A 26,615-nucleotide genomic window follows, 5' to 3' on the forward strand; every position below is an offset into this window, starting at 1 on the left:
CTTCTTAATAATTAGAGCCTGCGGAAAGAGTTCTCCTGCGGCGAGAGCATGGGCGTCGGTTAAGGGAATAATGGAGCCTCTTGCTCTGCATTTTGGTAAAATGAGCTCGGACTGGGGTACCAACTCATTCGTCCTGGTGTCCCTGTCAGCTGCGCATTAATAACTCCTTGGTAAGTGAGTGTAGGTGTGCCCGCCACTCTTGAGGGTGTCCTGTTTGAAGTTTATAACTTCACAAACCTCCTTAGACAGAAATAATTGAGCACATCTATCACATTTACTCCTTTTTATGCCTTCCTTCAAAGTACATGAGTGAAATACCCTGTGCTTCTCTAAACTTGTACCATTCTTGGTAATGAAACTGCCAGGTAGGGCTGGGCAATATACCACAAAAAAAATGTATCTTGGGTTTTTTATTTTTCTTCAGTGTCACATGATCCTTCAGAATATTCTAATACACTGATTTGCAATAATGATTTGCATTATGTTGAAAACATTAGTGCTACTTAATATTTAGTAAGGAAGCATGCAAAAAAAAAAATCTGGATAATTTAATGAATAGAAAGTTGAAAATAATTTATTTGAATTGGGGATCTTTTGTAACATTGTAAAAATATTTACTTTCAACTTTGTGCAATTTAATGCATAATTGCTGAATAAAAGTATTAATTTCTTTCCAAAAAACCCCCCACAAACTTTTGAACGGTAGTGTGTGTTATCTTGAATTGACTTCTTCAGTGAGTGAAGTATCCAATAAGATTCAGAATAAGGTAATATACTGTTTTTAAAACAAACATTGTTGAAAATAATCAAGCCAAGTTTTCACTTTGTCAATTAAATTTAGAACCAGTATAAACTATAAATGGCTTCAGCATCCCAGCAAGGATGGATGAATTGTAACAAATGCAATATTTACCAAATATTTATGTAATAAATATATATTTACTAAAGCGTTTAATTTGAATTGATTCAAAGTAATGAATTTAACATGCATTAATAGCTCTAACTGAAGTTTCAATTAGATGCTCTTGAAACTTCTCTGTCTTAGGAAGGATAGCAAAACTAATCTAATATGTTTCACCCAGACCTACCACCAGGATACTTTTGATTGTATCGATTGCAGTGATGCTAAGTGTTGCCTTTTATGATCAGGGCTCTGTGATAGTAGGACATTCTCATTTATTAGGTCCTTCGTCGCCCTTCTTGCCTCAAGTATTTAATCTAGGACAGACAGATGGAGGAGCCACTCAAATGCAGTTTTACAGCACGGGGTAGAGACCCAGCTCTCGATCCTGTGTGTTGTGTGTGTGTGTATGCAACTGTGACCAAACGCCTCTCTAGAGGTCCTCCATGGCACTGCACAGATAAAGTGCCTCTTGTTAAACCTCTATAATTAAGATATAATTAAATATTCCCCACAGGCAGGGATTTGGGGGATGTTACATTCTGCCTGTTTGCTGCATACGTTGCTCAGTGCATGACCTTTTTTGTATTAAATTTTTTTTTTATAAATACATTTTTTTTAAATACTTTAATTATTTTATGTACACTACTATTCAAAAGTTTGCGGTCAGTAAGAAATGAATACTTTTTTTTCCAGCAAGGATGCATTGAATCGATTAAAAGTGGTAGTAGTTACATTTCAAAAAATGCTGTTCTTTTTTTAAACTTTCCATTCATCATAGAATCCTGAATTTTTTTTATCATGGTTTCCTCAAAAATATTTAGCAGCACAGCTATTTTTAACATTGGTGATAATGAGAAATGTTTTTGAGCACCAAATCAGCATATTATAATGATTTCTGAAGGATCATGACACTAAAGTAATGATGCTGAAAATTCAGCTTTGGCATCACAGAAATAAATTACAGTTTAAAAATATGTTCAAATACAAAAGTTATTTTAAATTGTAATCATTTCACAATATTACTGGTTTTACTGCATTTTTGATCAAATAAATGTAGTCTTGGTTAAAGGTGCTCTAAGCGATGTTGGGTGACGTCACTTCTTGTTGATGTTTGAAGTATTGTCAAACAAAATGGAGGCTAGCTCGACCCTCCCTCCTTCTCATCATGCCCCCCCCCGTGCTTTTCCGATGTAAATTCGGGACTTCGCGCGTTCCTTCTCCCTTTTCCCTTTGTTCATCGGAACGTCGTCTCTTTGGTCGTGTGTCAGCAATATCAAAATTCAAGAGAATATAATTCTAACGTTAGTCGTTGTCTAGGACATCTCTCCTCTAGCTAACTTCCCTCTTCATGCTTCTCTCTCCTCCACTCCCCACACCCCGCCTCATGTGCACGCGCACTAACCCCACCCCCAAATTCTTGTCGGTTATTGGCTGGAACACTGTTTGCTATGTTTCGTGGTGCAGGTTGGCCCAGTTTGTTTTTGTTGCCGTTTGTGGAGCCTGGGCTGTCTACAGAGACCACATTTTTTTTAACAGTGTGTTCAGGGAACAGGCAGCTAGCGGATAGTGAGGAGATGTTTGCTCTATGTGACAAAAAAAAATTGCAGCCTTAAAAAAACGCATGACATGAGCTTAGAGCAACTTAAAGCATAAGAGACTTCTTAAAAAAACAGAATAAAAATAAAAACCTTTCCAACCTCAAACTTTTGAACGGAAGTGTATATTTGTAGACTGTCATTCAGAAGTTTGGAATCATATAGTCATTTTTATGTTGTTGAAAGAAACTGATGCTTCTGTTTAGCCAATGTAGCATTTCATTGATCAGAAATAGTCAAAAGTACATTTTGGTATTTTAAGACACTACTCAATGAAGTGTAGAAATTGCAGTACAATGACTTTAGTTGCCTAACTCTTTTTTGCAAGTGTACACCAACTCGAAAGTGTAAGGCAAATGTTGTTTCAAAATGTCTAGACAAACACGAAGAATATCATTAATTTGAGAGATGAATGCTGTTTCATCCACAGTGGTCTCGACAGAAGAAAGCAGACCGTATCTAACCAGGACAGAGATATAAGTGAACAGCCCTGCTCCACAACAACAAGAGGACTAGTACATCAGTGCCTCTAGTTTGGGAAACAAACCCCTCACTGGTGCTCAGCTGGATTCTCCATTGAGCAGTGCTCACTAAACACCAGCTTCAGTTGAAACAGTGAAGGCAAGACTCTTAGATGCTGCTGGCCTTTAGACACAATTTCAAAGAAAAAGATACATCTGAAACTGGCAAATAAGAAGAAAAAGTAGAATGGGCAAAAGAAAGAAAAGATTAAATGGTAAACAGTTAGAAATGAATGTTAAGTTCTGTGGGAAGAAAGAGGAGTTTGAAACTTCACCTCAAAGTCTTATCAAACTGAGTGTTAGAAGGCAGAAGGTCTGCCATTGCAACACAAGGAAGATTCTTTGATTCATGAAACATTCTTAAGAATAAATTTTGCCTTAACTGCTATTTTCTTCTCTTTTTTTTTTTTTACTTAAATGTTTTTTGGGAGAAACAAATATCTGTAACTTTATTCTTGAGAATGCTCTTGTCATTTTCTTAAGATTGTTCTAAAGACAAAACTTTGTTTGAAGAAATAGACATACACAGCAGCACATTAAAAAAACCTGAATGAGTGCTGAACTCCGAGTCAGTCGTGATGAAAATAATGTGTGCTCTTATGTTATCACGATAATCTGCAGGCAGCAGGAAAAGATTGGCTTTGATGTGTTTTTCATTGAGTTGATTAGTCTTTGGCAAGAACAAAAAAATATTTGTGAACTTCTGAACAGTTTTTCAAGAATTGCACTTATGAACATTACTACAAACTTATTAGAATTGATCTTAAGAAATTTTCTAACGAATGTCCTAATGAATCCTTGAGGAATAAAAGCATAAAATTCTAATAAAAAATGTCATAGTGATTCCAAACCTTTGAATGGTAGCCTGCCTAGTAAGTCTGTTTTTCACTTACAGTAATGTTTTTATTTCAAAAGCGACTCATGGTAATAATGGCCATTTTAATCATTTTGTACTCATTTTAATGACAATTAATGGCCATTACTACAAAGCTAAATGAAATCCAGTATAATTTGAGTTCAAAGGAACAGACTCTTGTTTAGTAGCGATGAAGATATACTTGAGCCTTACTGATGGGGTCGTAGCATTTCATAAGACAAAAAAAACTAAAGTGTTGTAGGTACAAAGCGAGCGATTCTAGTTAGTCGCTGTGTATGTCATCATCATCTCCAGGCAGAAATTAGCTTCCTTTACAGAGGAGCATCAAAGATTGACAACAGCTCCCTTGAGATGTTTATGTAATGTCAACAAAAGGAGTGCATTCAAACCAAAGCCAAAGAGCTTTGAACAACGATGTCTCCAAGTACGTGACATTGAAGCTCATAATCCCCTTCCTTGATCTCTCATGAAGGGCTCCGACTCATGCATATCGTGTCCGGCTTCCTCATGCCAGCGCAGTCTCATCTCCACCGAGTGCTTCTTTTAGAGGAGTGCTGTCATATTTGGGGGTGGCGGTTCTTTTCGGTCATTCGTGGAGGCCATCCTCTGCTCCTGGGCCTCTCGGTCCTCCTCTGCTGCCCTTGAAGCTTCAGTCCCTCCCTCCCCTCCCCCAGCCTCACATAATGGATGCTGACAGCACAAGGTCGTGGGAAAGTGCCTGCTAGTTCAGGTGAAGTTTATGGAGGAGAGTGAAACCACGGTATAGAAAACACACCTCCACCTCTCAACTGCGGCAGTTTTACACCCACACACGAGGCTGCAGATTCAAACTGGGGGCGATGGCTTGAATAACACAGACTGACTTTTTTCCTTTTTTTTTTTTTCGTGTTTGTGTGTGCTTTGTGTGCAGGATCCTGTGAGAGAAGAGAACCAGTTCCTGCAACAGCAGCTGAAGGAGAAAGACGAGCTCATTGTACGACTCCAGACTGAATTGGTGAGAGAACCTGACGAGTTCAATGTAACATTTCATAACTGCCAGTTTCATAACCAAGTGTCACGATTGCATAAACAGGTTCTATTGCTCCATTGTCTTTGGAATACTCTAATTTCGCTAGTTTATTTGAGTTTGCGTTAACATCCTGTTGGTTTCATGTCCTCACCCTCTCCCAAGGCTCGTGTTAGGAAGTTATGGAGATGCCGCTCGGCAGTTTCCTTTGAACTGGGACGATATTTGATAGACTCACTTAACGTGCAGTAAACAGCTCGTCGCATGCTTTACATGCACTGTGAGACGCATAACGTTCACGGTCCCAGCAGCTAGAGCAGAGACGAGTGAAGGAGAAATATGACAGGTCCATCTCAGATTTATAGACTAGTGGTCCTGAAAAGAGGAATGGGATGGCGTGATATGCAGAGAGGAGGGGGTAGGACGAATGAAAACAATAGAGGGCAGTAAAGAGGCTGTAAAAGCAAAAGGACAAACAAAGCACATGATGTTTTAAACAATCCATGACTGATTTATTTTGTGTCTTTCTAGCATTTCTAGCAGTCTTTTCTAATTAAAAATATGAATAAAAACTGAGCATGTTAGCAGTACTAAAATAACACTGGTCCCAAAGGCCTCCCTAAACCCTGTCCACACTGCCATTTGTAGTCACCGCAACGCATTAAGTCGAGTTCAGGAAATCGCCAGCTCTCTTTGAAAACTAATGACTTCAGGACGCTTTGGAGCTGCTAATCTCAGTGTGAGATTGTGTGAAGTGAATACACCTTTATTCTTACAGCTGCAGCACTGCATTACTAGTTTAAACGTTCTCCATACTTGCTGATCGCTGCCTAGATGTTCAATGAAAAGATTGCAAGATTGACTTTCACTCAGTCTGTAGAGGTTTGAATTGATGTTGTCCTTATCTGTCTTCTCTTCGAGAACTGAATTCAGAAAATGTGCTCCCCCATAGTGTTAAGCACGTCTCTGAAGGTCAGAGTCTTTTTCTCAGAGAATGTTGGTAAATATCACTGTGCTCACTGAAGTTTCTCTGCTCCATAAGAGCCCAGTGACTCAAACTTTGTGTGATGTGAGTTTCGACCTGAGAACTGCAGTGGTTGTTTTATCTCCTGTAAAGCATGTGTACTGAACAGATGTAAACGCATGCATAATGTGCATCCAGATGACGAAATCGGAATTAACTAAATTCTTGGCCATTGACATCATCACTTTACAGATTCTGCGTCCCAGAGACCTCCACTCTATTTTTAGTGGGAAAAGAACCTGCGGCCACAATGGCTTAATAAATCATGGCAAAAGCTCGTAAAATAATACTCACTGGTGAAACTGGCAGCCTGCTGGCTTAGCTCGTCTTTGTCAATTTTTACTGTCTTTATTGAATGTCATTAATGAAGTATGGCTGCCCTAAATTTTGCTGCACCATATTTCTTATTTTATTAGTCTGCCATTCTGCCACGTTCAAGAGGGTGGGTGTTTGATATTCCCAGTCAAGACTGAATGTACAGTCAGAGGGTCATTATCATGCAATAAGCCAGGGTTTATAAAAAATATTGCATAATAATGACCGACTGATTCTACAATATTCACATCGCTACTGAAGAAATATATAAAGGGCATAAAATAACTTTTTTATATATTTCATCCAAATGTACAGTACTTTATATAGTTTTTATGTTCCATTAAAAAAGTTATCAGTGTATTAATTCAAGAATTTAAATAAATATTCACTTTATATATAAATCACTTTTTAGAATTAATGACTTTATTATAAATATAATTTTTAATAATAACTCATATTTTTGGTTATAAATAGACCTTTTATTAATTCATGTTTATAAATAAAATAAGTATTTATAAATAAACAAATAAATAAGTATTCTATTGTTAAACTATCATTTTGAAATAAAAATTACATTTTAAATGTACTTAATTTGTCTTTTTTTTTTTTTTTTTATAAATTGAAAATTTGAATTTGACTTCATTTTATTTTTAAGTGGCACTCCTAGTCCACCATACAGTTAAGCATTCAATATATAACTTGACTTCAGGATACTGAGATTGACCAATCAGGATCAAGTATTCCAGAGAACTGTTTTATGTCGTAACTTTAATGCTATGGCACTCTTTTCTGATACATACATCTTTTTAACAGGAATCTACCTGTGCTGCTCAGAAATCTCTTTGCCAAAAAGCTGACAAAAGCACTCAGACAGATTTCTTACTCTCAGAGGTGAGTACCCATTAATGCACCGTATTAAAGCTCCTGATGACACTGCTAATGTTCTGAGGTCATTGAGCTGTGTCTGGTTTTTCTAATTGAATACAGGTCCCCACATCTGTCTTTTTATTTCACTGACTTTTAATGGTAAAGGGCACTGAAAGTTGATTTTGAACCCTTATAGTGAGAATGTGGTTTCAGATTTCAACAACACTTTAGCTAACCATTTGCTTAATCATGTTGGCCGCTACCCTTTTGATAGGTTGACTGCCCTCTTTTCCCCCCACCCATCGAGTAATTGCCATCCTCCTTTTTATTTGTTTTTATTATTAATTTTATATGAAATCTAGGTGTTTTCTTGTTCCCACAGGCACCTTTTAATGGCTCAGACACACAAAACAAACGATGATGCTATATTGCAGTGAGTCAGCAAACTGTGTTCAAGTGCTGCAAACTTTAAATGACTCATTAACAGAGATTAATGCACCAGAGATATTAAAGCATTGGATACAAAACCCAGCCTTTAAACAGTCTTCTCCCTTTCGCTTACAACATTTAATCAAACCAAGAGCAAACGACGTTTGATAGATTATGAAAAGCTGTTGGCATATTCTTAAGAGATGCCTTTCTAGTTATAAATCTGTTTGTGTTTTTTCAGCATTTGTGATGAGCATGTTATCGCTCAATGATAGTTCAAAACCATGACTGAGATTTTCTTTACAGATTTCTGTCATGTATTCTGTGCCCTCTCAGTGCCCGCATCAGTATGCCTTTAGTCCCTTTAAACTGAAATAGCTTTCAGTTTGTCTCCTGTGGAGACATGGTCCATTTTCCCCCTGGCATTTAACATCTCTCCAGACATTGTGCTTTGTATTACCGTTAATATGCATATGTGATGTGAATTCAGACGGCTTTTTCAAATTGCTTGACAATCCATTCCACAGCTATTGTGGTGCTAATGCGTCACAGCTCCATCAGACCTCGGCATTGATGAAAAGTGCTGTAAAAAAGCTGAAATGTTAGAAAGAGTGCTCATTATGGAGCTGTTGCATTAGATATGCGGCATTTTCGCGGTAGGCCTGCGTCTTTTTGCTGCGGTGCCAAAATCGGTGTGGAAATGGTCGCGGGGGAGGATGTGGGAGAATCTTCTTTCTGTCTACCTCAGATGTGCCGGCAGTGGATGAGCACAGAGAGGAACTGCACATGCAAGAGCACGAGACCCTCAGGCTTTCTGAACGCAACGCACACCATCATTCTTTCCTCCCGCTCAACAAGAGATGAGTTCTGCATTTCCACCCTGCCCTATGTAGACTACACCGCTATATGGGTTACTGCATTGAGGACACGCAAATATCCGAAAGTGTGTCTACAAGTGGGTCAGCTATTTCGAAGGCTGCTTCAACTGGAGGAGGTCATCTGTTTCCTTTTTTTACCCTCGTTCTTTCTCTCTCTTTTTTTTCTGGAGCACCCTGCTTCTCTTCCAGCTGAGCTAATTAGCTGAAAGTGAGAGGAAGAGTGCCCTCTGTTGAGTCACAGTGCACCGGGGGGCCAGACTGGCCTCTTTCGGTAGCGCCGGACACCGTTCCTACGTGGTTCTCACGGCCACTAACTTCTCAAAGTCCCCTCTGCCTCTATTGGCCTGATGCGCAACAGGAAGGGGGCAGGTTCGTCTGGAGGGGCTCCTGTCAGGACAAGGAGGGATTCCTGTCAGGACAAAGACAGGCGGGTAGATGGACAGGAGCCAGCCTGCTCATCTGTCCAAAGAGCATGAGAAATGATGTGTAGAATGGCAGAGTGATGTATAATGCTCATGTGAAGCACATATTCCATGATCATTGGCTAGACTGAGCACTGTTGCCTACACATTACACAAATTTAATGACATAAACATTAACTAAACAACATAAAATGTTACATTAAACGCACTAAAGTAAATGGCTGATAAAATTATAAAATACTTAGAATAATCTTCATTTTACTGTAGAAATTTCAGTTACGTTCCTTTTTTTTTTATTAACATAATTTTTACTTTTTTAATTCTAAACTCATAAGAATGCTTTTGTGTGACCAAACACCATTGATATCAAATTGTGTATTTTTGTAGTCCATACAACCTTTTATAGTCATGAAAGTTGTACAGACAGCTTTTTTTGTCTTTTGTGAGGTTTGACATCTACCAGTCACTCTTAGCTGCACCATATTTATATGAAAATATATATTTAGAAAAAGTTAAACTGTCAATTAATTTAAAGGGGAAATCAAAATGTCCTTGATCTTTTGACGTAAGAGGTCATTGTAGTAAGTTAGTAGTAAATATCCTGTAAGTTTCAGAATTCAAAACTTTCTTGTTAGTCCAAAAAACGCTTTTATTGAATCCAAGCTCAGAAACCGACTCGTTTGGAATTGTCACATTATGATGTAATAGTGCGGCGAAAGACCACCTTTGAAACATTAAATCAATGCCTACTTGTACATCATTATGTTTTTGGCCCCGCCCACTGGCACGTATAATTTGATGAGAAGAGAGATACAGGATCATTGGACTAAAAATAACATCACCTTCCAAAGGATCCCAATGCTAGCAAAGTGGTTATTTATTTAGTGGTCCCAGTAGAGCATTGTTTGCTCTTTACATTTCACTGTAGAACTTTGGTAAATCAGTCACATTTCGGCACAGGCTTTTGCAAATAGTCTTTTACTGTAAGATTAATGTACAGTCCGACGTTATTTTTCTCAAAATCGTTTATTGCTCTTTATGTGACAGTAAATCAAGCCAGTAACTAAATTATCTTCATATTGTTTTTCTTAGTAGCATGAAAATAATCTGTTATTTAAATTGTGATTAAATAATATACAGAAAGCAATTAAAGAACACTCCCTTTATAATCACTGGAGCTGTCAATCATACAGCGCCAGTTTATGAATGACTGAGTTCTGGACTCTCCCCAAAACTCCAGTTATAATCAATGACTGTCTACAGTCTTATTTACATCATGTTTGAACTGTTAGTTATGATGAAAGCATTTGTGAGAGAGCAGAAATTAAGCTGCAATGACAAGATCACAGTATTCATGCACTCAACAGACATCGGCTACGATGCTTAGCTGCAACCTTTCATGCCAGTGGAGTAGATCTAAATATAATGCTATAATCAGCAATTTTCATGATTAGTTCATCTTGACAGTTGTAATAGTAAAAACTTACTAAAAAAGTATTCTGGTTCCACATGTACTGTAATACTTATTTCATATGCAAGATGTTAGCCAATCATAGCAGTTTACATTGAAGTCTCACAGCAGACACACCTCTTCAAACAGAGCAATGTTTGAATCAGAGGCTAAAATCAGGTTAAAAAATTGCCTTTTATTTTAAAATTATGACAATGTTTGATGTCAAAATCATAGTAACATTATAAGTGGACCTCAGGAAGCACTATAAATTATTAATTTTTTTTTAAATGCAGTTCATGGCCCATTTAAAAGTTATGATGGTAACACATTTTTACTTTAAAAAAATTTCCCCCCATTATGATTTCAAACATTTTTCAGTGTAGTTTTTTTAATGCAACACTTCAGAATGTTTTTGTTGTTCATAAGCCTGTGTCATCGTCACATCGAAACCTGATGAAAGGCCCATTCTTTTCCCGCCTGTACAAAGCCTGACTGCGTCATGTCTGTTTACTTTGCTTTATTATGCCAGTCTAAGCCTGTTAATATTAAGCTCTGCCCTCCACACTGCCGTTCAGCCATTTAAATGAAAAAGCACTTAAGAGCTCATTTACTCTGGCATTCCTCCCTTCCGTAGCCGAGATATGAAGTTTTATGGATTAGCTTCTTTTTTGTGTTATTTCCCTTCCAGTCATAAATCTTTTTTATTGAAGTGACAGTTCTTATTAAATTGCTTGAATATTTAGCCAAATGGAAACCCTTGCAGCCAGAATAAGTAGTTTTTGATGCTTGCCCAAACAGTTGGATCTATAACAGCGAGGGAGATTGATCAATGGTCAGCTCCATATAGCTGGAGGACACCTGTTAATGGAACATACCGGACATCTCCCACTGCTCTGTTTTTCAGCTCTCCAGCCAACCCTGCTGAGAGGCTTTTTGCATTTCAAGCCTGTTTCATGAGCACCGAAAACATTTCAGGCATCTCTTTATTTTTCCAATTCATTTTGGTATGCTTATTTATTTATTTAGATTCATTTGCGCATGAGGGGGTCGCCCTGTCTCTCAGAGTCATGCTGCGGCCCATCTGATCACACTGTGTGGGGGACCTGTTAAGCTAAACTCAGGCATTTGCAGTCATTGCTCAACCCTGCTTGCTTTTCTCTCTGCATGGGTCAGAGTGTGAGCACTGAGCCTCACAGAATGACACGCCAGCTGAGCGGTGATCGTTAACTTTCTTTTGTACGTGATCAATGAAGTTTGAAGAGATATTGTTTGCCATTTGTTTCTGGCTTTTTTGTTTCAATTTGATTTGATTGAAAAAAAAAAACAAGCCGATAAAACAATTAACACAATTAATCATGTTATCCATGTTTTCCAATAATTGGAACAGTACTGACTCTTGTCTGTTTAATGAATCGTTTGAAAAGACTCACAAACTCAATAGTCAGCGTTCAAATTAGTTTTCTCTGAATTATAATAACAAATAATGAACAATTGAACTGCATAGTTTGGGCCCTTTTGTAAAAAATGTTTTAAATAATGTAAAATGATATTGTAATTTATTATAATAATAATAATAATAATAAGTTAATATTTTATAACATTTTACTGCATTAGCTGAGAAAGAATATATCACGTAAGAAAAATGGACTGTAACTGAAATATACCATAATTAAATTAAAATCTGAAATCAAATCAGCAGCTTGTGAATTTGAATCAAATTGAATGTTTATTGATATCCAACCCTACTGACTATATCAATTGATTTGATAATTTTTTTTAATGACAGCCAGAATCTACATCCTCCTTTTAGACATTGAATGACGAAATGCATACTGCATTAAGGGATTGTTTGTTTTTTATTTAAGGGGCTACTGGAGGAGTTTTGAGATACATAGTCAAAATAGACTTGACCCTCCCTTCGCCAGCAATACATTTTTCTATGACCCTCCAAAATGATAATTTATTGATTCTGTACTGGTTTGCGCTTGGTAAAGATGTTCAGATAGCCATTGTTTTTTTACAACCATGACAGACGACTTAAGCTCTACTTTCTCACTTACTAGGGCTGTAACAAACCAAACCCACGATTCGGTTCGTATCATGATTTTTGATTTGTAAAAAATTCTCCATGGTTTCGGTGCTGATGCGGTGGTGCGACTGATGCAGTAAAATGTTCATGTAACATGGGTGGCGCTGCCAATAAAGCACCTAAAAGCTGTCACAAAGAACTGGCAAAAGTAATGATTATGAATATGTCAAATATAGCAAGAAGACATTTTAATTGTTTATTAATAAACAAGTGTTTTCTGTGTCAGTGTCGGCTGCAAAGATGAAGTTGACGATGCTGACTCGCAATCTTCGCAGTAGTGAACGCGCCAGAGAGAAATGCACATTTCATACGGATTACATAAGCAGAGAGCAGTCTGTTTTCTTTTGTTTTGAATTGTTCTGTTTAAAAGTAGACATTTCAAGCTTTCTATATATTTCTCAGGTCTTTGAGGCAAGAACCTTATACGCCGAGTTTCAGTTCATTTATGAGATGAGCTCCAGTTCACGCGCCGGTGCCTCTGTGTCGTGATTATCTATTGTCTGCTATATTTACTTATTAAATCCAGGCAATTGGTTCATGAGACATTGATTAAATTTAGGATACAATTAATACAAAACGAAATTCACTTTAAAGAATGGCTTTGTGCTTTCTGTTTGAGGTCTCTGTGAAAGTTTTAAAGCAGTCTTTTAGTGCCGCTTTCAGAGCGGACACGTCCGTACCCGAGAACGGTAAAATATGCACCAAACAAACCACTTAGAATTTTTTGCTGTTTTCATGAATACAAAAGTTGGGTGACCCTCCCCCTAGACTAAAAAAAGTTGGATGACCCTCCCCTCAACAAAGAATAAAAAGACATGACCCTCCCCTATTTTCCTCCGGTGGTCCATTCCATAAATACCAAATGGTCCCTAATATATTTTCTAGGGATGCACCGAATATTCGGCCACCGAAAATTTTCGGCCGAAAATGGCCCAAAAGTGTATTTTCGGTTTTCGGCCGAAAGACTTTTATCACCGAAACAATACGGCCGAAATGTTGTGATGACGCAAACAGCAGATACCGCGACCTGCACGTGCTTGTCTGAAGCAACATATCTGCGGTGTGGACGTATTTCAATATATCTGAGAGTGACCCACGGACAGCGATTTTTAAAACACAGACGTCCCAAGTCTTCCGGAAGTTCCGGGAGTCTCCTGCGTATTGATAGCGGCTCCCTGATGCCCGCAAATTAGTTTAAATCTCCCGGAATCGCGAGCGAGCATGAGCGCGCATACGTAGCGCGCGCGCGGCAGAGAGAGGGAGCGAGAGACCTTGCGTGTGTGTGCAGAGCAGCCGTCATTTATCAGAGGTGTGTGTGTTTACCTTAGCTGTTTATGGTTTTTGCAACTCACGTCCATGAGCATATAGCTGCAGATATTATTATGGGCTATGGCAGTATTGACCTAAATGCACTTTGTTTTTATGAGAGAACATTTCATTTTTAAACCTTTCTGCAGGCCAGTAGGCTTTTACATTATTATTTAATGTACACATGAGTGGGGTCAAGTTAAACATTTAATTTTATACTTTGCAATGTGCTAAATAAATATTTGCATACAATTTTAATTGATTTATTCTTTGAAACTTTAATATTAATTTATGCAATGCCTTGATAAAGTTAGTACACAGTCATAGCCATAAATGCAATGGTACTAATAATTGGCATAATTTATTTCGGTTTTTCGGTTTTCGGCCTTAGTTTCCTCTTTTTCGGTTTTCGGTTTCGGCCAAGAATTTTCATTTCGGTGCATCCCTAATATTTTCTACAAAACTGCAACAAACATTCTGGCTTCCATTTCATCTTTTGATGCAGTGGACACCTTGGTTCTCATGGTCATTTTTGGGTGTTTTTCCCTCTATCTGTCCGTTTTGTGAAGGCCATTTGAATCCATGCTTAGTTGCATGAAATATCTTCCACTTCCAGTCCGCAGCTCTCATAACTCTGTCTGAAGTAGTGCCACCGGCCAGGAACGTTACGGTGATGGCTGAGGCAAATGTGAACTGTGGGAACCCTGCAGTCTGGGCCTGCCCTCATCTCTCTGAGCAGAAATGGCCAGGGGTTATTAGACTTCCGAAAAGCGGATGTCATCCCTCATGATGGTTTTACCTTGACCTGTCAAGTTTTACTGCCTTATCTGTCTCTGCTTTTGTCAGTGGTGTAAAGCATCTTCAGTGTATTTAGTGACCTGGTGAGGAGTTAGATAAACAGATAAACCCTGTGCCAGTGCATTAATGAGGCACGGTAAGTAGGTGAGCTGAATTAATGATCCCAGATAGAAGTTACCTTTTGTCCGTGTGTATGATTTCAAAGATATATGTTTTGCTTTCAGGGCAATGCTCGAGTCCTCACCGCCGCCGTTTCCTCTTGCAGGAGACCATGTGAGTTTTCTCACTGTGTGTTGTGGTTGTTCGTGGTGTTTCCACTGAAGCATGGCATGCTGTTCTGCCACCCAGGGTTTAGACAACTGGTCCTTCTCTCTGTAACTCTGTAACCAGCCACTCTCTCCCTTTGTTTTATCCCCTTCTTGTCTGTTTATCAGAGTTCCTTTTCTTTCTCCCAAAAAATCAACACAGGTTATCATTGTGCACGACTGGATTTTCTACTCTTGGAAATGCACCAACTGTCCCTTTTGGATGGCCACGCTCACAAATGCCACTTGAAGATTGCTTTGAAACACCATCTGTACGACTGACACTTGTTTTGCATATTATCTCTTTGTGTTTTTTAGTTGGAGTTCTCTAACTGTCCATCACGCATTACTCATCTCAGTTCTCAGCCAGCACCAGCACTTCAAATTCAACCTATTGTGTCTGTCTGTTCGATATCCATAACTTATTAAATCGCAAAGCTTTAAAGTAACAGTCGAGGAAGCACGCAGAGCGTACGTGGACTGTGTGTGCAGCATTGTAATCCACCTAGACGGTGGAAAGAACTGTACCCGGCACTCCATGTGCCCAGGGCTACCGGAATAGGAAGATGAAAGCTCTGTGTTTACTCAGGTGGAGAAGCTTTCTGCAGAGAAGCAACGAGCCTCTGACGCTTTGATCCTCTTTGTCTGTTTATATTGATGTGTACAATTGTGTCAGTCGTACAGAGCGAAAAAAAAAAAAGGCATAAAAAGAGAGTATCTGTTCTGAATTACCAGGCAATATTGACCTATTTGTTAACAGGAATAGAAACTCCTGGGATTTGACTGACGATGTTCCAGCGAACGCGGGTTGTGTGAGAACCGCAGGCCATGGAATTAGTTGTTTCATGCTTTTGTTCTGGCGTTAGTGTTTAATTAGCAGAACACTGTCCCTTACCAGTTTGGTCTTTTATGTTTTTGCCAGAACCCTTCCCTTGTTTGTTTGTTTGTTTCTTTTATTAACAAGTTCAGCATGCTTTCGTTTGTGTTAGCCATTAGTCCGATCATCATCTGTAGTGTGTGGCGTCTAGACCGATGCATTGTAGTTTCCTTTCAGTGATATACACCCCAGGGAGTTTGCGTTCATGCGAAGGCAGGTGAGCATTTGAAGCGTGATTCGACTCGTAATTAAGTGCTGCTCTGTGGCGTTACGCGCAGAATGAGATTGAGATAAGTGAGCTGGACAGAGGCCAGGATGTAGTCAGGTGGGCCGAGGTCCCATATCTTGTTCTCTGCTGGTTCTCGTGCGGACTAATGAGATCTCATCTTTCAGAAGGATGCACAGTCTCAGAGAAGCTTTGTTGCTAGTCACATCCTGTATCCAGACTCAACTCACCTGCAGGGGAAAAGTAGAGAGATGTGAATTCAGCAGGGAAGAGAAGACTAGCGATGAGAATTGTAAGGGATTTAATGGGTTTTGTTTCAGATTCAGATTCCATGACCGTTTTTACAGTAACTACATTATATTTTATATTATAAATGATGACGAACATATACATGTATTGTGTCTTTCATTAATGTAGATCAAAAGTCATATTTATATAATTGAACAAATGCTACTTCTAATGTACATTTTACAATGAATGTTGCTTAAATATACAAAAATGTCCATGAATTGTTTGAGAAAAAAATTATTGTACACCTCTTTCATTTATCACTAAATACGACATAGTTAATGTAGGGGTGTAGTTATTTTTTCCACAGGTTGTTGATTTTCTGTAGATATTATTTTTGAATGAAAGATCTTGGTCAAATTTTCACTTATTAAATTATACATTTCTTTTATCAATACTAATGTACTAAACCAAAACACTTGGTGACATATTTTTTAAAGTACCATTCATTACAAAAAAAAAATGTATGCATATTTAATGCACTGCATGTATAACACACTTTTCCATATGAACAAATTATTTAAAGATATAGTTTATCCCAAAAATATTATATTTTGTCTTATTTTGTTCATCCTCATGATATTTTAAACCTGAATGAGTTTATTTCTTTTATGGAGGTTAAAATGAGATGTTAGGCAGAATGGTTTGACACCTTTTTTATTTCATGGAAAAAACATGCAGAAAAAGTCATACAGGCTTAAAACACCATGAAGGTTAGTAAATTATAACCAAATTATCATTTGAGTAGACTACCTCTCATAAACCCAAATACAACATAAGACAGTTCAATTTTCTCTGTTTATTTAGGGTTGAATATGACCAACAAACAAACAAACAAACAAACAAATAAACAAATAAATAATCACATCTTGAATCTTAACCCATACAGTAGTCACAGAGAGATCGTGTGAAAAAGAAAGAGATGGGGCAAGGGATGGTGGGAGAGCAAGAGATGTGCGCTTGAAAGACAGCCAAAAAGAGAATAGATTAGGTGCAACACAAAAGGGATATATAGATTTAGAGTTCTGCTGAGGTTAATAGAGAGAGTCATTAGAATGGCTCTCCATCTGGGCTTTCTGTTGAAGAAGCATCAGGTGGAGTGAGAGTGTGTGGGTGCTTCTGTAGCGTGAGAACAGTCACCAGTGGGAAGTAGTTGGAGCTCATGAACGCCGTGGGTGTGTCCGAAATGTTAGAAAGTAAGTTTCAAGAGGGCATCAAGGCAAGTCCGTACTTTGTAATGAATGGTAACATTAGAGATGCACGATTAATTGTTAAAAGATTGCGATCTCGATACAAACACCCACACGATCTTATTCCTAATTGACAAAAATGTTCCTGTTTCTATTAAACCTTTGACAAAATCACATGGGAACATTCCGATCTGTGTTGGCATTGCTGCTGAGCCAGAGAGAGCAGTTGTCATGTGAGGGTATTAAACAGCTTCACAAACAGTCTTGTCAACCACATAGTAACATTATTTCTGTGAAGTACTGGGATAAAAGTTTATAGTTTGAATATAAACACTTATGTCTACTATAGCGATCAAAATAGAGCAAATAACCTTTTGAAATCATTCATTCAAGAGATTCGTTCAAAAATGCTGATTAATCCAGTCACGAAACAAGTCATTGAATCATTCATTCGAACTGATTTTTATTTATTTTTATAATTCATTCAAATTAATTAAACATTTTTAAATTGACTGCAGCAATTCACTTTTTGATAGAAAACCTAGTAAATTGCATGTTATTTTGTTTAGTTGTCTGGTCAGAGTCGTGGGAGAATCGCTATCTCTATTTGAAACAAAACATCTTGTTTCTCAATATATCCAGAATCGTGCAACTTTGTTTTACATGTCACTCTTATTTTCAAATATGTTCTCGTTGGCTTTCTGTGGAAAGGAGGCCACCTTTTCCGTCCTTTCTGCAGACCTTTTAGTTTGTTGTTTTTTGCTCTGCTGGCCTGTATAAACATGTCCATGATAACTTTGTCAAGGTAAAAACTGTGATCCTAAGCCCTGACAGAAGGTCTGAGTCCCTGTGGACAAGGCCGACTGGAGACTGCCCGCAGGGTGTTCTCCACCATTAGCAGAAGGTGAGTGCAGGCCCAGCCTATTCGGCCCCCTTCAGGGCTGCTATAATAGAATGCACATGCAACACCTCACTATGGACAGATGGCCAGGAGAGGCAGGAACGTTGCGGCACAATAAAGAAGTTAATAAATAATTATATAAACCGTGACATTCAACGGTAATAGGGACTAGAAACGCACATTTATTATTATCGAAGTTGCTCTCCAACCATGCCGTTAATTTTGTCTGTCAGAGCAAGAAAAGTCACGTTCCTCAGCTCTGGCTGCCCAGGAAACAGATTTGATTTTGCACAATCTCTGCTTATACTGTATGTCCAACCCAATATGTCCAACCCAATATGAATTTGACACGGCTGATTTGAGGATATATTTAGGGCTGCAGCTAACAACTATTTTTATCAATTTCACAGTTTGAAGGCTGCAGAACCTTTTAAGTAACCAAAGTTACCAACCCTCAACCACTGGGGGGTTTAATTGTATGATGTAATTTTGATTTAATATTTCAGTTATGATTTCGTTCTTTCTTTCTTTTGTTCTCTCACTCACTCACTCACTCACTCACTTACTTAAGAGCGAGTGAATGATTTATGAACTACTATATGTCATCCCAAACTTACTTTCTTTCTGTGGAACACAAAGAGAAATAATGTAATTAACATTGATTTGTATATTCTGTTGTTTTAATGGTAAATGGCAAACCAACATTGAAGACCCATTTCTGCCACCATTTGGCCTGGAGTGTTCTGGATTCCGCATAGGATAACCATGGTGGCCAGTAAAAATCTACTATATATCGGGTTGTTTTTCACTAAAATTGCCATTTCAGGATTAATATGGTGAGTTGTGTAGAATTGAAACCACCTGGAGCACTTGGAAAATTATCAGTAAACCACATTAACTTTTTTGCTGGCACACTTGGGTCTTTTAAACATTAAAGTGAGTCACAGTGTTCTGCCAATGAATTCAACAAATGTGATGTTCATTAATTTATCGTCCTTTGTGTTCCAAAGAACAAAGAAAGTCATACAGGTTTGGAGCGACATAAGGGTAAGTGAATGATGACAGAATGTTTGAATCTTTGATTACTCACTTTCCATGTCCAATGTAAGAGATTTTATCATTAAATTCTTACAATATCATCAAAGTGTGTATGTCTAATGGAATTGCTAGTTTAAAGTGGTGTCACAAATACTCAAATAATCAGTGAACTTGACTGGCAGTTATTTTCATTGTTTATTATTACCAATTTAATTGTTGCAGACTAGATCGACTGAACCAGTTACGCCCGCAATTAATCCATCTGCACGCATGTTGAGTTCAGCATATGTTATTGGTTGAAGGACACTCGGTCCTGCAATGTAATGCTGCAATATGGGCCTTACCATTTCCTACAGACTCCAGAAATCAATGAATATATTAATTTACTGGAGTAGCAGGGTTCACACCGTCTTCATCTGGATTTCATTCGATAGTACGGAAAATAATTTATGGACCAGCCTCACCTCTGCGTTCTTTTATTAAGGCTCGGGACAGATTACCATTTTTGCGGTTGTTTCAAGTTCCCTTGTTATTCTTGGCAGTGATACTTTCTCTCAAGTTTCTCTCTCTCCATCCATGCCACAATGTGACACAGTCACCCACCCACGGCCTCCTCTAGCATCTCCTGCCTCACTTCCCAGCCTCTCCATCTCACTGTCAGACTCCTGTAACATGTTTTCAAACACGTTCCCAAACTCCTGCTTTGCTCATTACTGTTTTATTAACCTTTAAAACAATTTAGATAAGATGAACGAATGTAGGAATTATCCATTTTATTTCTCTCTCTCTCTTCGCTTTCTCATATATATTTAAATATAATTTGCTCCCTGTAGCATCTAATCAGGTCTACGGAAATTGGTAAATTGCATTTGTCTTTATTTAGTGCAGATTAGTGCTGTTGGAGTCCCCTTTTAAAATATTTGCCATTTCAAATTATCATAATTCAATTCCAAAACTCAATACCGTTTATTGTTGCAGATATCTTATCGTGAATTACTACCTGGTTGTTGTAAATTGCTCAAGCCTTTTTTTGTTAAACTCTTGTACCTGACTTTTTGTTCAGTGTATAAATGAATTGCACTGAGAAACACCGTGACTCTAGCCTTTTCGTTCTCATTCTACAACCCCTCCCCACCCCCCTCGCTGCCCATCATCACGGTCTAATTTTTATCCAAATAATTTTTACATCTTCTGTTTATACCTACATAAGCGCTAATGCATTGTATCTGCAAACCTCCACAAGCCATTGTTTTTTGTTAGCATGTGAAGCTTTAGATTTTTTCCCCTCCACTTCACTGAATTTCCTTTGTCATTTGTACACATCATGTTCATCTGTCTCCATGTTGTTTTGTTCTCCCCTCTCCCCTTTCTCTTCCCATGGGTGCAGTAAACAGAAGCAGCCCGCGCCGGCAGCACAATGCAGGTAGGGTGTATTTCTGTGTAGAGCTGCTCTGTCTCTAATCAAAGGCAAGCGGCTTCATCCACCAATCCTCACCTTGGCTAATTGAGGGAACCCACAGAGCTTTTAAATTGCATCAACAAATAATCACACGCAAATGTTTTAATTGCCGTGGAGCTGTATATGAAATTACGGTGATTGTTGCGCGCTAATCTTATCAGCTCTGTCCTAATCGTCTCTGTTGGGGACATGTTGATTGCTTGCTTTACTTTAATCCACACTTGCAGAATCATCTGTCTTTTTTTACCCAAATCAGGTGGCGCTTGTGGGAACTGCTTTCGCTTTTGTTGAGTTTGTCACAAAACATGCAAATCACCAACCTGCGGTGTAAGCTTGACATTGAGCATTGCGGTAAAACATGACAGATAGAAAAACGGCGGATGCGAATATCCGCCGAAGGAGACGTCGGACAGTCATTTAAACCCCAGATTTGCGAGCGATATGGGTGAAATCGAGGAAGACTTGCATATACATATTTATAGAGCAAACCTCCAATGCTGTTACAGGGAAAAAAATTGTCAATAAGCTGCAAATCACACCTATATTTATTTCTGTCTGCTATATCTGCATCGTGTAGTGGGTGCACAGTAGGTGCAGCAAAAAGTCAGACCTGTCGGCTTTGCTTTTGCATTTCTCTAATGTGTGGTTTTAGCTGTTAATGGTAGTCGGAGAAAATATTAACATTTTGTACCCGTAATACAATCGAGCTAATGGAGTAATGTGGTACCAGTAAAGTGCATAAATCCGCTGTCAGTGTTGTTTTGGTGAGGTATGAAGTGTCATTGGATGGAAAGATGTATTGTAAAGTTAACTTGAAGGTATGTGGGCACTTTTCCATAAATTCAGGAAGTCTTTAAAGGAGAGATGCCAAGATTTTGCCTGTATTGATCCACTGCATGTCCCCTTCTCCACTGGTAAAATACCAAACCGGTGAAATTAGTGCTGCTTAAAATACTTTACGATCTTTAGACTTTTACGATACTTCTGTCAAAGCTCAAGGGCACATGTAATGGAATTACGTTTATGATTTCAAAAACTTGGCGTTTGGTATTACATATTTGGTAGAACGGTTTTTGTACTGTACTAAGAGAAGCATGAGTTACGATCTTGCAGTTATGCTGTACCATGTTTCAGAGGGTTGCCCTGGTGAAGATGACTGACAGATTTTGTCAACCCAAGTGAAAGCATGACAAATATGGTTGTGGCATTGATGTAATAGCTGACTTAAAGGGAGAAAAGTGACTTGCAGTCGTGCATAATGAATATTTAAAAGAGTTTGGACAAGTGAAGTATGAATGCCTGTTTGTTGAGTCTAATGGTTTCATATATATATCTATATCTATCTCTCTCTCTCTATATATCTATATCTATATCTATCTATATCTATATCTCTCTCTCTCTCTCTCTATATATATATATATATATATATATATATCTCTCTATATATATATCTATATCTCTCTCTCTCTCTCTATATATATATATATATATATATATATCTTATATCTCTATCTTATATCAAATATCATGTGTCAGTCATCTCGGATAATAGCTTATTTTTGTGTGTGCGATGGTGTGTTATGAAATATTAGTGTCAGAAACATTGGCTTATTTTCTGTTGACACGCACACATTACCAGTCAAATGTTTGGACATTTGGACACACTTGACTGAATTTGTTTCTCTTCTTTTTTTTTTTTGCTAATTTTTTTTCCCCCATTGCGTATAATCTCCATGCATGTTTTATTTCATAGTTTTAATTTGTTATTTTAAAATAGGTGAAAAGAGTAATAACTATGTGAGACCAAACAGTGTATTAAAAAAATCTGTTATAATAATAATAATTTATCTTTCCCACCAGCACCTCTGTTTATTGGGCAGCTGCTGTTGAAGGAATTAAAGTGAATATTATCATTAAATTTAAACTAAGCAAGTGACAGATGGGTTTCTATACTCTCCGTACCAACATTATACATATTTTGTCTTATCAGGGATATTACTTTTAATAACCCTCAATTGAAGCGTCAAGGGCCTGCGCTGATTTTATTTTCTTTAATAAAAAGTGGTTCTCTGTAGTTTCCCTGCGTAAATCATTCAAAGGATGGCCATTGATGTAACTGATTTCATATCGGTTGTTTTAAATGAAGTCCATTACAGTCTTGCGAGACGGGCAATGTGAAATGAGCCGTTTTGCCCTGGACATTTGCCATATATAGACCTTATCTTAGATTCTCTTTTGGTTGAAAGGTGATCATAAAGAAAGAAATTCACCCCAAAAGGAAAATGATGCCATTATTTGCCTAGAAAAAATAACAGCATAGGGGTTTTGAGGTGAGTAAATACTGATGATACCTGAAATTGCTTGTGTAATCACATGCATGTGGAACAAATCAGGTACATTAAGTTATTAGTCTGTGCAATCCTTGCACAAAACTTTTTAATGCTTCTTATTTATGACTTCAGCATTTTGTGCACTGTTTTATCATTATTTCTAAATTGCCAAGACCACCTTGTTGGTCCCTCGAGTAGCTCATTTATTTAACAGTGAGGTTATACGTGAAACCACGCAGCCATGTTTCTAACTTTCTGGAGCATATTAACACTGCCTCAAGAAAAAATGAGCTAGTCCATCAAAATCCCAAGTGCATTCTCACCCAGTGTTGTAGTGTGCATCTACGAGTTTTAAACAAACGGCTGTGCTGGATACCTGTCTCCATATGGATCCTATTAAAATCTCACGCAGCCATCTGTAGCCTAACCATGCTGTGATGTCTCCAAACCGCTTCCCTCAGCTCTGCTCTAGTTTGGCAGCCGAGCTCGGCCGTGATCCTTTTGCAGTTTAGATTGTATGCAGAGAGGTGCTGCTTGTTACACTTCTGTGTCCCGTATGAATTTTGATTAGCTTGAGAAGGAACTGTACATTTACATGTCAGGTTTAAAGGATTATGGTGGTTGGTTGGTTCCTGCCTTCAACCATAATCTAGTCTTTCCATTTATAGAACACGACCTGCTGCTCGCTCCATACTGCTCTAAATGCTTGCCAGTATCTTCAGAGAGCAGTCATGTATGAAGAACTGCTGATATGGACACGCCGTTTTCTCTCGGTGCATCTGCAGGTTTTTTTGTTTGTTTGTTTTTTAAGCCCACCGTCCCATACATGTCAAGGTGTTTTGAAGCTCGATTTGATTGCGGTTCAGGATAGTGTATTTGCGTAGTCTGAACTTTTTATATTTGCCCAGATGTGCTTTTGAAAATAGTTTTCGCACTGTGTGCCTCATAGTTTTTTAATGTTCACCAAGGCTGCATTTGTTTGGTCAAAATACAGTAAAAACAGTGAAATATTACAATATTAAAGAACTTTTTTTTGTTTGTTATTTTAATGTATTTTCAAATATAATCTATTCCTATGATTGCAAAGTAACATTTTCAGCAGCCATTACTAGTCTTCATTAGTCTTCATTACTAGTCAGCCATTAGTCTTCAGTGTCACGAGATCCTTCAGAAATCATTCCAATATGCCCAGTTAATGCTCAGGAAACATTTCTTATCAATTTTTAAAACAGTTGTGCTGCTTAAGGATTCTTTGAATACAGTATATATATATATATATATATATATATATATATATATATATATATATATATATATATATATATATATATATATATATATATATATATATATATATATATATATATTTTTTTTTTTTTAAACAATGTACTGTAGACGTCTTTACTCTCACTTTTGATCATTTATTTTACATTTTAGATATTGGTTTTATCTAACATTTATTTAATGACTTATATTTTTAAATGTATAAACTCATTTAAATATTTGTATTCACCCCGTGCTTAAAAATAACTGTAAAATGTACACTCCCATTGTCATCTGTTACAATAGTGTAGATTTGCCTAACCCTTATAAACAAATCTCTGTTAGTTATGCTTTTACATGATGTTCTCAGAAGCCAGTTTGTTTCCTCAGAAACTTGTTGGCTAAAGTAGATTATTTTCTGCTCATTCGCATAATTGAAATGTTGGGATGAAATATGAAAACATCAGATTTTTTTTCCTATTAAATATTCAGTTAATCATTGTTATTTATAACTCAAGAAATCAAGAACTCATTAGTTTAAATCAGAAGTGTGGAACAAAGTTGTCGTATAGTACTTGCGTGCCGATTAACTGACGACAATGCGTTGATGATGGGGCTTTTTTGAGGATCGTAATTGAAAACCACTGCAATCGGCACATTCATCAAAAGCAAGATTTTAGGTTTGTTCATCTCTGAGAATAGGATGGATTTAGAAATTAATTAGCACTCTATTATTTTCTGGACTGCAGTGAGACTAGAGCAAAGAAAAGCACTGTGGCTGAATGAGAGCGAGAGAGAGAGAGAGAGAGAGAACTGTAATTGTGGCCGAATTGTGTGTCTCTGTGAGAACTCTGCTTTTACTGACCTGTCCAGGACATTGCAGTATGCTTTATCTGTAGACACTCTGAACACTTTGGGCTGGAGAAAAAGATTTGCAGCTGTGGATAACACCTGGAGCGTTTTCTGCTTTGTGCTTGGCCTAGTTACCTTTGAGTTGGCTTAGATTATTGTAAAAACTGTGCATAGAACTCAGCTATAATATATTAGACTTTTAAATCAATTCAGATTGTTGTTCTGGACAAAAATGTGTCTTAGTTAATTAACTGTTGTTTTTTATTAAAAGCAGCTGTTCAGAATGATCAATGTTTGTAACTTAATTTTCTTAGTTATTTAATATTGTTTGAAATTGCATAATTTTTCTTTACCGTAAACTTGAATATTGAATTAAAAAGCAATTTTGCCAAAAGTTATACTTTGGTTGGAAATTAAATTAGGTAAGAGTTGTTCCGTTAAATTTACTTGGGGACCAATCCTGTCTAAATCTGTTTGTAGCTGAGAATAGACATTTACTGGCATTATACAGTACATTATAACTTCTGTTTCAAACACTAGTGAGTTTCCTCCATAGGCATCAAAGGCAGTTCAAGGCAGGCAACTGCAATCATGCTCCCTACTAAGGTACCTTATTTTGGCCAAAATTTAAGGCACCAATATTGTAAAATATTATTACAATTTGTTTTCAAAATATTTGTAATGTTTAAAAAGTATTCTGTGCATGGTTGCAAAGCTGAACGTGTCTTAAAGTATCATATGTTAATCTTGCATTGCCTGTATTTAAATCAATAGGGAGTCAGTTACACCTTATATAGATCGCTTCATTTCAGTTTAAGATGCTCCCTTAGAAGGAAGCTCCCTATGTACTTAGTGAGATAGCTCACTAGGTTTTGAAACCCGAGCCATGATGTATCCCATAAAGCATAAATACTCAAAAGCAATTACAGTATTGTTGGCCTATGTCGAAATAAAGCAAATACATTTTCTCTTGGAGATATCCAGGTAATTATGTCAGATATGTGATAAGAACAGATTAAGGAGCATCACAGTATATGCATAAGTAGTATGAAAGATGGAAAATCTGATTCTTGATCATTATTTAATGGTGGGTATGTTTATTGGAGATTATGTCAGGGGATACATAATGACAAATGGTTTATATCTGCACCATCCTACACCGTGTTTAATCACCGCATGCAAGAAGATCTCAATGCTCATTGAAACAGAAAATGTTTGTGCATTTCCTCTCAGCTTCATTCTCCAACTGCTCAGGGCCTATTTTCATCTGGACTATATTAGATACACTCTTCTCTAATTATGTTTCTAGTAAAAAACAACTAAAAAACAGAGATTTGGATTTATTTCTTCATGGAGAGTTGCTTATTAAGTTCACATTATAGACACAAAGAAGGTAAATG

At 37.5% G+C, this 26,615-nt stretch overlaps 1 protein-coding gene and 1 long non-coding RNA gene across 4 annotated transcripts in view; both read left to right on the forward strand.

The window, feature by feature from the left end:
- ccser1 (coiled-coil serine-rich protein 1) overlaps positions 1-26,615 on the forward strand; it is a 70,121-nt gene that overhangs the window by 31,942 nt on the left and 11,564 nt on the right. For 2 of the 3 annotated variants that reach the window (XM_082188357.1, XM_082188358.1), the window contains 2 exons: positions 4,808-4,891; positions 7,056-7,133. In XM_082188357.1, coding sequence (XP_082044483.1) covers positions 4,808-4,891; positions 7,056-7,133 — 162 coding nt within the window. Of the gene's footprint in view, positions 1-4,807; positions 4,892-7,055; positions 7,134-20,698; positions 20,735-26,615 lie in introns of all 3 variants that reach the window. The other variant, XM_082188359.1, reaches the window with a different exon arrangement.
- LOC309512695 lies at positions 7,147-10,560 on the forward strand. The gene is made up of 2 exons (XR_014211145.1): positions 7,147-9,707; positions 10,253-10,560. It is a non-coding gene; the product is annotated as an uncharacterized lncRNA (long non-coding RNA).

Source organism: Leuciscus leuciscus, assembly GCF_965113295.1.
Source record: "Leuciscus leuciscus genome assembly, chromosome: 13".
NCBI lineage: Eukaryota > Metazoa > Chordata > Actinopteri > Cypriniformes > Leuciscidae > Leuciscus > Leuciscus leuciscus.